Source organism: Mchenga conophoros, linkage group LG12 (genome assembly GCF_057382185.1).
Source record: "Mchenga conophoros isolate Kocher_MC1m ecotype Shallow Benthic linkage group LG12, M_conophoros_male_GT1.1, whole genome shotgun sequence".
Taxonomy (NCBI): Eukaryota; Metazoa; Chordata; class Actinopteri; order Cichliformes; family Cichlidae; genus Mchenga; species Mchenga conophoros.
The window spans coordinates 14,083,567-14,096,804 of record NC_140537.1 but is presented as its reverse complement, the minus strand read 5'-3'; the positions used below and the strand labels follow the sequence as shown (position 1 = coordinate 14,096,804).

Here is a 13,238-nt window from a genome sequence, read left to right as displayed (position 1 = left end):
GTCCAAAGGGCAGGTTTCCAGGAAGCCTTGGGGAGTTCATGGCCTCCTCCCTCCAGCTCGGTTAGGAGTTTTTCACCTCCTTAAGTTGTCAAGGAGGTGAAAACTTAAGGAGTGGAGACACCCTTATTGGTTGAGGCAATAAGGGTTTCTCCCCCTCTTTCTCATGAAGGAATGTGGTGACTGGTGAAAGTGGACACTGGTGAGTCAAAAATCTTACTAAAGTGTCGTCAGCTCTGGCTCAAGCAAAGTTTCACACAGCGCAGTGAGGCTCAAAACACCTGCAGTGGCAGTAAAATAAACAGGGTTGTACACTTGGGCAGGACAGAAGAGCAAGTTTTCCATTGCAATAATAATATTAATATTAATAATAACAATAATAATATATGGCAGATGTCTGTCAGATAGATAAATCTTGAGCTACCCCTCTAATATTTATATTTAGCTAGGAAATTTAGAAATAGGTGCAGGTTCAGTTTTATTGAAACGTCCAAACACACAAAGTCAAACTCTCTTAGGCAAACTTTCTTGTAATTTCTTCAAGTAGTCTTCAGAAAGAGTTCTTCAGGGTTCTTGAAGCACATTCAAAGTTGGTCTTTAGGTGTTTCTGCCTTTTGATCTGTTCTCTATCACCAGGATCCCACACTGCTTCAGTATTGTTGAGGTCTGGGGTCTAAGGAGGCCAATCCACGAAAGATAGTGTTCCAGTGTGGGTTTCTTTTCAGGTATATTTATACCGTACTGACATGTGTTTGAGATTATCATCATGCAAGAATAAACCCACTGCCAATCAGATGCTTTCCAAATGGTGATATGTGGTGAATCAAAATCTGTTGTGCTTTCATACTTGCATTAGTTTTGACAACCTCCACAACACCATTGGCTAAACTGCAGCTCAAAACATGACACAGCCTCGGTCATGTTTTACACCTCTCTCCTGCCCTCCTCTTTGCATTCTCATGGCAATTTCTATGGAAAATTTCAAATTTTGATTTTTCACTCCATTGGACAAAGGATGTAGAAAAAGGAGCAGCAAGACATAAGAAGACCATGAAAAAGATCCATGGACTTAGTGAAGGAGCACGTGCAGGGTTGGTGTGACAGAAGAGGATGCTCTTGATGGGGTCAGATAGAAGCAGATGTTTCACTGTGGTGGCCTCTTGAGGGAGCAGTCAACTGAAGATTCATCACTGCATCAGAGCCATTGCAGCTGATTTTCAGCTCAGTTCTTGTAATTGTGAATACATCAGCCTATGGCTGCACAATTATCCGATGCCCAGTCCACTGTTTTAAATTTAAAACCAAAGTGCTTTATAATGCAGCATCTGACCACCTGCCTGGATACGCCAACCACAGCTGTTCCCTGCACAACTGATGTTTACCAAACAGAAATGGTATGCAAAGAGAGCTGAGGATCAGCTGAATGTTAACACAAAAACCTTAACAGATGTGAAAGCATTTTTATTTTTTTTTTGTTACAGTGCAATAAAAAAAATTTTGTCACTCTTTGAATAATCGTGACAAATAATCATGATTATCATTTTGGCCACAATACTTCAGACCTAATAAAATGTGAATACATGTGGTATGAATGTGTTACAGATGGATCTCCGCTTCCTGTCAAGTATGTGGTGTAGAGGGTGGTCAGCATTATCGTTGATAAAACCATAAATAAAACCAAACAATTAAAAGAAAAGTCACAAATATATATTTTTATTGTCAATGAATACAAAGGCATGTAACAACCAGCTCTAACTGGCAATCAGATGTGTACAAAATGTACAACCAACAATTCAGTCACACAATTTAAAAAGTGCAACCCTACACAACTGGACCAAATTTGTTCTGAAAGGCAACTATTATCTGCAGACCAAGCATACATCTTTAATTAGATCTCTAATTAGTTAGACACATATTTATATAATCCTACTCAACTGTAGGTTTGCAAAGTAAGGACTCAGCATTGAACATGGGAGATCAGTCACTGCTGTTATCAGGCTGTCTAAATGCTGGTCACACAAATCTGCTGGATCTATAAAAGGTTTGAAAAAAGTTCCACTTAGGTCTGTGAAATCTTGCATTAGACTGTTTTCCACTTAAGGGGGAAAAAATAAAATAAATAAAGCCTGTATTGCTCTACAGGGGCAGCCTTGGCAGGTTTCGGTTATCGCATCTCACCTTGATGCATTTCAAGTAACCTGTTCTTGATGCCTCTATTTGCTGAAGAACATCACATTGTCCTCATCATGTTCCCATGCTTTAAACGGGAAGAGGCAGCTTTCAATAGGCCTCGCTGTACTACCAATCATCTTCAAGTCTCCATGGCGTCAGAAGAAGATGCTTTTGACTTGTCTTTTGTTTTTGAGTGGGCGCTTGCATCTTCTAGCAGTGAAAGGTCAAGCTCAGGTAAAGGCACCCTCCAATACTGGAAGGAGTTGTAAGTGCAGTCTTCAGTGTTTGCGTCCTCATCAGCCTGAAAGGGAACAGACAGATAGAAATGTAACGTACAAACGCAACAACGTGGCAACATTTTGTTACCTGCTGACCAATCAGTCCCCTTTTCACTGGTCTATACAGAGTACAGTAAAAACAAGTCTAGAATGTGTAAATGGTGACATCTAGTGGACACTCACTGTAATCACACCAAATTCAGTTGTATTGCATGGTCGCTAAAACTGCAGTGAACATCCCCGACTTCTGTTATATTCTCAATAACTTACTTTATCATTAGATTTGGGAACAGCGGTATCTGGCTCCTCGCTGCCCTCTCGTGGTCGTTTCTGGGAGCTCGTGACTGAAGAGCTGCGACGGTCTTGGAAACTTCCAGACGTCTGCACCGCCGAAACATTTACTGCACGCTTCCTGGCATCGTAGTGTGAAGTCTTGCGATAAGAAGCGGTCTCTTCTTCATCGAAATATTGCGGCCTCTTTCTGCAGCGGGTCCCCAGCAAAGCCAGGAGGGACGGCGGGCTCACGCCCCCGGACGGAGCCATGCTCTCCGCCTGTATGTCAACAGCGCAAAGGGAGCGGAAACACCTCTTGGAGGGAGAGTTGTGCAGCAGAGTGTCCTCGGCGCGCCTCTTTGCCATGCAGTCTGCCGGTACGCCACCGATGTGCACAGAAAACCTGAAATCCCTGTAATTGCTGGATAACACCGAAAGTGCGCAGGAGCGTGTTTAGTGATGCACGATCTCGAAATGATGAGCACCGGTAGTAGAATTATTGCAAAGAACCAATCAGAATAGAGCACTGCTTTCTAGCCCCGCCCAGAGCACCCAGTCTCCAATCACTTAACTCTCATCTACTTCCTGCAATTTACAACACTGCCTGATACTCATTGGTTTGTGTACATCAGGGTTCAGGAAAATATGTGCACTGACACTGGATGAGGAAAGCTAGGCTTTTGACAAAATCCTCCAAGTACTCACATGTGACACCGTTGTTATTTCAGTTACACTGGCTTCCTGTTAAATTTAGAGTCAATTTTAAGATCCTGGTCTTGACCTACAGAGCTGTGCACGGACTGGCACCAGCCTACCTGATCTGCTACAGCCCTATGTCCCTAGCAGGTCTTTGAGGTCATCTGATCAGGGCTTACTTGCTTTAAAAAATACTAAGAGGAGGACTAAGGGTGATAGAGCTGTGGCCCCTAGACTGTGGAACTCTCTCCCCCAAACATTAAGAACTGCGGACTCAGTAGCTGTTTTTTAAAAAAACAACTCAAAACTCACCTTTTTAAAACTGCTTTTGGTTAATTTTTTGCCTGTTAGCTCAATGTATTATTGGTCGAAAACTGACAGAAAAGCTTTTTACATGACAAGTGTCATGTGTGTTGTCGACATATAGAAAGCATGCACCATATTGTTAGTCATTGGTGCTAATTTCAGTCATTATAGAGATGTACTGTTTAAAGGTTGGGGAAACCTGCAGTCAGCTGAACTAAAGAAGTCACTTGGATTAATAACAAAAACCTTTCTCACACTGAAAATGCTACATCGAGATAAACAGAATCAACTTTTTGGGACACTTTATAAAGATTATAAATAGAATGTCACATTTGACCTCTGACCTCTCCTTTAAGGTCAATAGATTGATCTGAAGGTTATAATAGTGCTATATAGAGCTATTTAAAACTATGTTTGACCTCAAATAAGGTCAAACTTTCATTAAAAAAAAATGATTCTTCAAATTCTACTACCTTTGTTTTTATTGGCAACATTCACAAGATGATACTTGTATATAGAGATTCTAGATATCGTCGACCTGTTGTCGTCTTTTCTGTTATGTTGGTGTTAATGTATTTGAAAATGTGTTTAAGTAAAACTGAAGAATCACATTTTTAAAATGTGCGGCTTTATTTCAAAGTGTGATGACAGTCCAAAACAAACAATATAAAAAAAATATTAGATGTAGTTATTGGCACATAAAAGAGGAAAAAAAAGGAAAAGCAGGCATTCACATCACATTCTTCTATCACATTCTCCTATCACATGCACACACGGAGCCTAAAAACAAAATGATGGTCTTCGTGGCCAGCAGCTGACACACAAACCACAAACACAAAGTAGCAGCCAATGGTAAGTGATTCATCTCAGACCCAGTATTTTGACTTTTGTTCAGATGGTACAGATCACTTTACTTCATATCACATCACCTTACTTCATATTACATTCCCCATTTTGAGCCACTTCAAGGTCTTGTGGATTCGGGCAGACATTTTTAAAAATATATCTGGCCAAAAGGAAAATGTTCCTTTTCCTTTGTTGTCATATTTCAGCCAAGGATTGTGCTCTTATGCTTTCACTTGGTTTTATCAAATGGACATCTTGTCACGTCGGGCTGTCGGGACCCTCTCGGCGTGGCGACTTAGCAGCCGGTGGAGAGTTTTGTAGCTGGTCTTCGTTTTGACCATTAAAGTACTGCAGCTCTGCAGGCTTCCGCACAACAAAGTAGGCACAGTCGTAAACGTATCTCAGCATCGACCGGTCGTTCTCTGTGTAGGTGGTCTGCATTGACTCCTTCTCCACCTGCGGGAGGAAGTTTAATTTGATTTTACTTCTCGAGCAAGGTTTCGGACAAGCGTATGGCTGAAGCGGTAATATTTAGGTCTTCAGGTTACCTCGATGTGGAAGCCAAATCTGACCATCGCTGTCCTAATGTCTTCGTAGCTAAGCTCAACTGAGAGCTCGTTGGCCATGTTCTCAAAGTGATACAGCAGTGGACCTTGAAAATATTAAAGAATGTTTACACTGTTAAGTTCACCGACTTAAGAGGAGAAAATCTCATCCATGTGAAAGTAAGACTCGTGTTTCCTTTCTATTCAATCAAAACAATTTTGTTTTAAAACTGAAAAAGAAAAAAAAAGAAATATAAAGATCCCCTCTATTTATTATTATGGCTCATTTTTTCTAAACAAACCAAAAAAAAAAGTCAACATAAATAATTACTAATGTGAACAAAATCCAGCCCTATAAAAAGATATTACAGAGTGAGTGAAGAAGATCTAATAAGGCCTTAATGGGGGGATGATAAGATGCAGCAACTATAACTAGCTTAGCTTAATGAGGACCTGCAGTAGTTATTAATAGTTTGAATACGGACACTCACCCAAGTTGATCCACACTCCACCAGGCTTAAGAATCTTCCAGATAGTTTCCACATACTCCAACACATTATGAGCCGTGTCGATGAAGAAGCAGGTAGCCACACAGTCCCAGGACTCTGCCAGAAACACAAAATATAATAATCTTTATTAATACTTATGCATTTTTTTTATTACTAATATTACTAAGGTGGACATGAGTGAGATGTATTCATCGTTTCCAGCACCTTGTTAAATCTGTGCCATCAAGAACTAAAGCAGTTATGAAGGCAAAGGGAATCCAAACCAGCAGAAGCAAAATGTACCTAATGAAGTGACCAGTGAGCATATTTTATAGTACATCCACATTGAAAAGTTTGAGTCAATTATATTGTGCTTTTTGTAGATGTAAAAATGTATACTTTCGACCAACATGAGTAAAGTTTGGTCCCCTTTTTAGAAATATCTCATAGGTTAAAGATACATTTTATTTACCTGGCTCATTGTAGACCTCCACAAAGTCCCCTGCTACCATGGAGAAGTCTGCATTTAGTGACAAGCTCTGAGGGTTGACATCAGGGAATCTGATTGGTCGTGTTTGGTCAGAGGATCGCTTGTTGTTGCTAAACTGGTGGATCCAGGGGTAGAGTGTCAGAGCATTCACCTTTTCACACCTGAATAGAGCAGTGAAGATTGACAAGGAGAGTAAGAGTAGCGATTACAGACGCAAAAGAAAATATTAGTTAAGGTGTCTGTTCAGCCTGTGCATTTCTGTGTAAGTTTTACCTATTGAGAACAAAGTTTGAGGAGAAGAGCATGAAGAAGCTCCATTCGTTTCCCTGGCACATGTAACCCAGCCGAGCTATCTCCCAGGCTAGACGGCCAAGCCCAGCACCCGGAACCAGCACGCTCACCTTAGACACATCACTGATATAATAAAATGCACAAAATGCACATATCACATAGAAAAAAACTGTGTAAGTCACATAATCACACCAAGATGTTGAAACTATAGCATGCAAAAAGCTGAATGCACATATTCAGCAACACTGACTTTCTCTTTATTGGCATGCATGTGTGTGTCCAATTTACCATGTAAGCTCCTTACTATTGATCACTTGGGAAAAGTCTTTGGATCTCTTGGATGATGGGCTTATAGCAGGAGTCCCTCTCAGCCTGGCCTGACTCACTCCAGTCTCTCACAAACTGTTTTATGGTGGACTTAAGTTTGTCCATGTCAAATGTAGAGGATGGACGAATCTTCCTTGGATCCTCCTGCTAAAAGAATGGAGACATCATTAAGTCACAGTCTTTTTTCATCTGCTCCCTTTAGGGGTCACTACAGAAGATCATGTGCCTCCATCTCATCCCCTTCCAAGCATCCTCCTCTGTCACACTAACCATCTGCATGGTCTCCTTCACTACATCCATGAATCCTATCCATTCTGGTCACACTCAATGAAAATCTTAACATCTCCAGCTTGGCCTCCTGTCTTTTTGTCAGTGCCACCGTGCTCAAACCATACATAACAGCAGGACTCACTACCATCTTGTAAGCCTTCCTTTTCACTCAAGCTGCTGTTCTACAGACCACACTGGGTGAGGACTGGGTGACACTGTTCACAAATCACCCCTGACCCTCATCTCCACCCACTCCACCCCGCCTGCACTCTCTTCCCCATGTATCTTTTGCACTTTTCAGTGCTTTGGATGGTTGACCCCAGGTATTTAAACGCATCCACCTTCACTACCTCCACTCCTTTCAGATTCACCTTTCCAGGTAACTCCCTCTCATACACACATGTAGTTGGCCTTGCTTTTCTACTGACTTTCATTCCTCTTTTCTCCAGAGCATACCTCCACCTCTCCAGGCTCTCCTCCTCCTCCTGCTCTCTACTCTCACTACAGATCACAGTGAAGTCTGCAATAAATCATAACTCATGGAAACTTCTGGTTGACCTCATCTATTCATCATCACTGCAAACAAGAAAAGGCACACCTAACTCCAACCCATCATTAACTCTTACCTCAACCTCACCACTGTCTTGCTGTCCTCATACATGTCCTGCACCAGGCTCATATACCTGTCTGCTACTCGTCACAGCTCCCATCTTGGCACCCTATCATATGCTTTCTCCAGATCCACAAAGACACAGTGCAACTCCTTCTGACCTTCTCCATAATCACTCTCAAAGTAAACATCGTACCCATAGTGCACTTTCTCACCATGAAGACATACTGCTGCTCACAGATCATCACATCTCTTCACACCTAGCTTCAACAACTCTTTCCAATATCCTGGCTCATCGGCTTTATCTCTCTGTAGTTGCTACAGCTCTGCATAGCTTGTTCTTGAAAATCAGAAGCAGTAGACTTCTTCATTCCTCAGGCATCCTCTCACTCAAAAGATTGAGTTAAAAAGTGCACTGCCCTCTCCTGCAGACATCTCTATACCACCCAAGGTAAGTCATCCAGCTCAAACTGCCTTTCTATTCTTCATCTCTTTCATAGTTGTCCTCACTTTTGCCTTACTAATCACAGGAAAAAGACAAAACACTAGAAATAGCCAGCTCTGGATCTGTGATTACAGTTCATACAGCAGATTTAAGTCATACCCTCTCTCCGTATTCCATGTTCTCAAACATGTGGAGGCTGTGGTGGACGATGGCCTGCAGCACCTCCTGGTTGTGGTCCGCACACTGGCCGATCCGGGCCAGGTTGGACAAAACGTGTGGCAGCAGATTCTGGTGGTGCTGCGGAAGACTCTGAAACTGACGCTCCGCGCGTTTGACCTGCTCCTGAACATGGATCCTGGCAGGAAGACACAGAGCTGAGACTCAGGCTTCACCAGCTACACTGATCACCATAACCATACTGTGCACAAGGTTCACTTTTTTTCTCTTTCACTGTATTTAAGTGTGTTGTGAGCAGTGTGAAAGGCAGAAAGGGCTGATCAAAAGAGGTCAAATGCAGCGAGCAGAGTTGGTTCAAAAGTAGGTGTCGCAATTTAACGTTTAAATACAGTTTAAACACATCAGTAAGCCTTTTTTTTCTCTTTAGACTTGGTGTTCTTCTCTATGCTATTATTTGCTAACACTGCCATGTATTGACACAAAACACCCGCGGCCTGTCTTTATTTCAAAAAACCTTTTCATACCTGTAATATCTAAAAGCATCAATTATTCTCCAGAAATGTTTCCTTTCCAGCCTGGCCTCCTCCTCCGGGCTGTATTTTATTCTTTCTTTTATATAATGTGGTCCACCTTTAGCTCCTTCTTGTCCTGTTGTTTCAGCCATATCTTGAAAAAAAAAAAAAAAACCTTCACATCCAATCAAAGCGAGGCAAACTTCTTCTTCTTCTGATTGGTTTTCAGCGCAGCAGACTCTACGATGCGCAGTGCTGCCACGTAGCGTCAGGTGACTAAACTACACTTTGTCTTTAAAAAAATCTATAAATTAACAATTTATTTTAAATAAATACAATAAATAAATACAATATTATACAAATATAAAATAAATACAGACAATAATGCAACTCAGCTCAGTAAAAGCATTCTGAACTCAACTCAGAAAACTTACTCTGTTGGTAAGAGCCTAATCCCTGCTGGCATGAACCTTTCAAGAGAATAAATAAAATGTATTTAATGTAATAACATGTAATAAACGCTATTTGTACTCACAGTCAAATTAAATGTGAAATATTGAAATGACTATTTAGTCTTTTCAGTCTTTTTTGACATAAAGTGCAATAGTGCATGACTTGATAGTTTAAGATGTATGCATCTTTATCTCACGCCTTTTTTGGTTTTCCATGTGCCTGGCCCAGAGGTTTCCAAGTGTGTTAGTGCAAAATCTATGCATGTTACACAATAACGCATCATTATTAATAAAGATGATTGAAAACATGCTATATTATTGTTTACCCCTGAGAAAAGCTGATGCTGGGAATCCTGTTGTTTGTATTTTATCTTCTACTTGTCAAAAACAGGTAGAACAATACTAAAACCATGCAGTCATAAAAGAAGAGACATGACAAGTGAGTGTTTTTTGTTTTTGTTTTTCTGAGTATTTTATGTTTACTGCAACAACCGTGGAAGAACACAAAGCATTTCCTCCATCAGATGTTTGGGTTAATAATCTTTCCCATGAAAACAATGTTTTCTGTGTTACGCTCAGTGATGATGACCATAAATGGGCGGTTAAACTTCAAGACCGGGACAATCCGGTAGGAGAAGAGCATGATACCGATGCCTGTAGCAGCTGCTGCTGTGGCTCCAGCCTCATCAACATCCAGGGTGGCTTGGTGTACCACCTACAGCGCAGTGGAGTGAGAAACATGTGAGAGGATTGAATAAAAGGGAGAAATGTGTGTTTAATAACACTGTCCTTACCTCTGAGACTGCCAGTTTATGCCCCTCTGAAATACCGGTCAGATTTGCACTATCACGAAACATGTCTGCCATTCCCATTTCAGTCAGCACTTTGTTCAGTTTGTAGGAAGTCTTGATGGAGAACTTTGGCACATATATGTTGTATCTCCTAAAAATTGTGAAAGGAATCAATAGTATTGATATTCATCCGGCAAGCATATTCAGGGTATGACAAAATATTTTTACTCTTCTTGAATTCTTAGTTTTTGCATGTTTGTCACACTTCTGTTTCAGATTATCAAACAAATTTTAACATCAAACAAAGATAACCTGAGTGAATGCAAAATGCAGTTATTAAAGGATAATTTCTTTTATTAACAGAAAAAAAGCTACCCAAACCTGCCTGCCCCTGTGTCATAAACTGCCCCTCCTTGTTAAAACATGAATTTACTGTGATTAACCACACGATTAAACACAATTTCATAAGCCACAGCCAGGCCCGATTACTGCCAGACCTGTTGAATCAAGAAATCACTAAAATAAAAACAGTCTGACAAAGTGAAGCTAAAAGATCTCAAAAAGCAATACATCATCTAAAGAAACTGCTGGAAAACTAAGTCAGTGACACCTATCAGTCTGGAAATAGTTACAAAGTTTTTCCAAAAAGTAAATAAATCTTGATGATCCCCAAGTATTTCAGTACGTGGACTGACATGACAAAGCTGAAGTTTTTGGAAGGTTTGAGTCCTGTTACGTCTGGCGTAAAACTAAGACCGTGTCCATGAAAAGAATATCATAGCAACAATGAAACATGGTGGTGGCAGTGTGATGGTCTGAAGCTGCTCTCCTGTTTCAGCATCTGGGAGACTTCCTGTAATTGGTCGAACCATGAGTTCTGCTCTCTACCAGAAAAGTCTGGGGGACAATGTTTTGCACCCTGAAGAGTTATGCAGCAGACGATCATCTGAAACACACGAACTCAAATCCACCTCTGATTGGCTCCAAAAAAACAAAACAACATAAAGGTTTTGGAGTGGTCAAGTTGAAGTAAGGATTTCATGTTTTAAAAAAAAAACCCTCCAATGTGTTTGAGAGTGGGCCAGAATCCCTGCAAACGCCTGACTGCACCTTGTGCTGCCAAAGGTGGCCCAAGCAGTTATTAGGTTTAGAGGGGAATTACGTTTTCACATAGGGATGGGTGGGAATCGGTAGTTTTTTCCACTTCATAAATGAAATCATCATTTAGAAACTGCATTTCATTTTTACTCCAGCTTTCTTTGTTTAATCTTAAAAATTTTAAGTATATGTAAATATGATGGACGTGTCTAAACCAAGAAATTAAGCATGATTTGAAATTCTACCCAACCTCTGCTTCTTCCATTTCAGCCATTTGTTGACTTGGCCCGGGCTAATGGCGTTCTCCAGCGTTGCCATATTATCAGGCAACATCAGCAGCATGGAGTGGGTGCCGTTGAAGGGGAGGTGGAGGACTGTTGTGTTAATGAGCTTGTCATCATAAATATCAACATCCTCTTCCATATTCATCATCTGGACTGGAACCTGGAAATGTGACAGTTTATTGGAAAACAGGTTGAATTAGGCGCAGTGATGTATAATTATTCCAACTAATCTCCGTTCTGAATCAGCTGCTTGAACCTGAACGTTCTCCGCATGGAAATGGTCGTCTGTGGTGTCCTGAGGATCGAACGGAGTCTCCCACTTTCCTGTTTTGCGGTTATAAGCAGAAATAAATCACACGTTACAGATGACACATCAAACTTAAACCTTGGAATAAAAGAGAGACCAGCCAAATCTCATCTCAGTTGACCTCTTACCTTTAAAGTATATGTAGCTGATGAGATACATGACTGTGTTTACATCCAGGCTCTCAACCAGCTTGTCAATCTTCCCATTGGTCTTGGTCTCCACATAATTGTTGATGGTATTGACACTCTCCGTGGCTTGGGTGAAGTCAACATTAAACCCTTCGGCAAAATAGGACTGCTTCAACACCTCCAGGAACTCGGGTTGCGGCTTAAAGCGGTTGTCCACGAACACGGCAGTCCCCTCACTGGTGTCACCACTCTTTGCGTTTTGCAGGAGCGTACGGAAGGACTGATCTACATCTGCTTGCATGAGCTGGGAACTGTTGAAACCTAGACCACTGAAAAGCTGCTGGTGGGTCTCCCCCCGAGCTCCTACGGACAAGGCAGCCAAGGCAGTAGAAATACTGACTGGTGAGAAGAAGATGTTTTTGCCTTGAAAGTCGGCATGAGCTGCTAACTTTCTGTACAGACGGAAGGCAAACTCTTTGTTTGCTGTGGACACCTGTGAGAGGCTGCTGTCAGTTTCTTGGTCTTGATCGGCATGGCCCAAATGGTGATGGCCTCTACCCATGCAGAACACTGCTGATAAGATCCAGATAGCCAAGGCTGCATGCATCATGGTCAACTGAGACAAAAGTTCACAATCGATTGCTTGTTCATGTGGGTTATGCAATATTTGCTCCTGAAAACAGTCAGTTTTGCTCTTTCGTACTGTGAACTGAGTTTCTGACCAACACGCTATGCTGCAACAGTTTTTGCTAAATTCCCAACAAATTTCTGTGTTTCTTTATCTCCTCACTCATTTGAAGCAGAGGGGCCAGATTTAATCCCTAATGTTGCCTATCAGAATTTACTTACGTACATTAAAATCCAAATTGGCTGTTTTGTGTATGGGCTGGTTAAATCTGTTTATAGACGTCATGATACATAGCTGCAAATATTCAGCGTCATTAAGAAGAGCTTAAAATCAAAGTTACAACTTACAGTCTACAGATGTTACATATTAAAGATAACCGTGCATCTGATGGCGGGACAGTTAAACATGCTATTAAAAAAAACATATCGCTTACCTTCTTCTGGTTGGAGCTCACTGTATGTATTATCAGCCACAGAGAGTGAAGCTGGACAGCTGGACCTTCTATTTATGAGGACGATCAGGCCGAACTTTGACTTTGTTTGCTCTTTGTCTTTGTTTGCTTTGTTTGTCTTTGTTTGCTCTTTGTCTCAGCCTCTTACTTGCTCAACCTCTGCATTTGTTCCGTGCAATGACTCCCCTGTAATCATGGCATCAAACTGAGTTCACACAAAATGCACAGAAAAGCCATTGTTTGTTAACGCAGGGGTACAAAAAATGCCATAGGTGATCACTAATCACCAGCTGTGCTGTACAGTATAGCAGTTGAACTTTGATATCACCCTGTCAACACTGATGTCAGAGAGAAATGTTTCTCTGTTGTGCAATGA

General features: G+C 41.3%; 3 protein-coding genes across 5 annotated transcripts; all 3 read right to left on the bottom strand.

Annotated features, from left to right (window-relative positions):
* Positions 1-1,696: 1,696 nt before the first annotated feature.
* Positions 1,697-3,194, bottom strand: LOC146562263 (uncharacterized). Its single transcript, XM_085293103.1, has 2 exons — positions 2,718-3,194; positions 1,697-2,470 (listed from the first exon to the last, which is right to left on the bottom strand). The coding sequence occupies exons 1-2, from the start codon at positions 3,084-3,086 to the stop codon at positions 2,309-2,311; spliced, it is 531 nt and encodes a 176-aa protein (XP_085149229.1). The 5' UTR covers positions 3,087-3,194; the 3' UTR covers positions 1,697-2,308.
* A 1,127-nt stretch (positions 3,195-4,321) lies between these two features.
* Positions 4,322-9,467, bottom strand: carnmt1 (carnosine N-methyltransferase 1). Of its 3 annotated transcripts, XM_085293875.1 has the most exons (9): positions 9,158-9,467; positions 8,736-8,877; positions 8,194-8,389; positions 6,687-6,856; positions 6,365-6,505; positions 6,074-6,252; positions 5,605-5,718; positions 5,117-5,220; positions 4,322-5,024 (listed from the first exon to the last, which is right to left on the bottom strand). In XM_085293875.1, exons 2-9 carry the CDS (start codon positions 8,873-8,875, stop codon positions 4,827-4,829), a joined length of 1,242 nt encoding a protein of 413 aa, XP_085150001.1. In that variant the 5' UTR covers positions 8,876-8,877; positions 9,158-9,467; the 3' UTR covers positions 4,322-4,826. The 3 variants fall into 3 exon arrangements, with proteins under 3 accessions (XP_085150001.1, XP_085149999.1, XP_085150002.1); XM_085293873.1 differs by having other exon boundaries at positions 8,736-9,467; XM_085293876.1 differs by having other exon boundaries at positions 6,687-6,853; positions 8,736-9,467.
* Positions 9,468-9,695: 228 nt separating this feature from the next.
* LOC146562261 (serine protease inhibitor A3K-like) lies at positions 9,696-12,933 on the bottom strand. Its single transcript, XM_085293877.1, has 6 exons — positions 12,845-12,933; positions 11,784-12,399; positions 11,605-11,672; positions 11,315-11,508; positions 9,970-10,117; positions 9,696-9,890 (listed from the first exon to the last, which is right to left on the bottom strand). The coding sequence occupies exons 2-6, from the start codon at positions 12,391-12,393 to the stop codon at positions 9,696-9,698; spliced, it is 1,215 nt and encodes a 404-aa protein (XP_085150003.1). The 5' UTR covers positions 12,394-12,399; positions 12,845-12,933.
* Between the last annotated feature and the right edge of the window lie 305 nt (positions 12,934-13,238).

What these genes read in the sequence shown, in the direction of transcription:
- LOC146562263 (XM_085293103.1), bottom strand. Translation starts at nt 3,086, where the DNA reads ATGGCAAAGAGGCGCGCCGAGGACACTCTGCTGCACAACTCTCCCTCC. An exon ending in TTCCCAAATCTAATGATAAA is followed by an intron (nt 2,471 to 2,717) that starts GTAAGTTATTGA and finishes GTTCCCTTTCAG; the next exon opens with GCTGATGAGGACGCAAACAC.
- carnmt1 (XM_085293873.1), bottom strand. Translation starts at nt 8,875, where the DNA reads ATGGCTGAAACAACAGGACAAGAAGGAGCTAAAGGTGGACCACATTAT. An exon ending in GGAGGTCTACAATGAGCCAG is followed by an intron (nt 5,719 to 6,073) that starts GTAAATAAAATG and finishes TGTTTCTGGCAG; the next exon opens with AGTCCTGGGACTGTGTGGCT. An exon ending in GATTTGGCTTCCACATCGAG is followed by an intron (nt 5,025 to 5,116) that starts GTAACCTGAAGA and finishes TTCCTCCCGCAG; the next exon opens with GTGGAGAAGGAGTCAATGCA.
- LOC146562261 (XM_085293877.1), bottom strand. Translation starts at nt 12,393, where the DNA reads ATGATGCATGCAGCCTTGGCTATCTGGATCTTATCAGCAGTGTTCTGC. An exon ending in TCCATGCGGAGAACGTTCAG is followed by an intron (nt 11,509 to 11,604) that starts GTTCAAGCAGCT and finishes TCACATTTCCAG; the next exon opens with GTTCCAGTCCAGATGATGAA. An exon ending in ATAAACTGGCAGTCTCAGAG is followed by an intron (nt 9,891 to 9,969) that starts GTAAGGACAGTG and finishes ACTGCGCTGTAG; the next exon opens with GTGGTACACCAAGCCACCCT.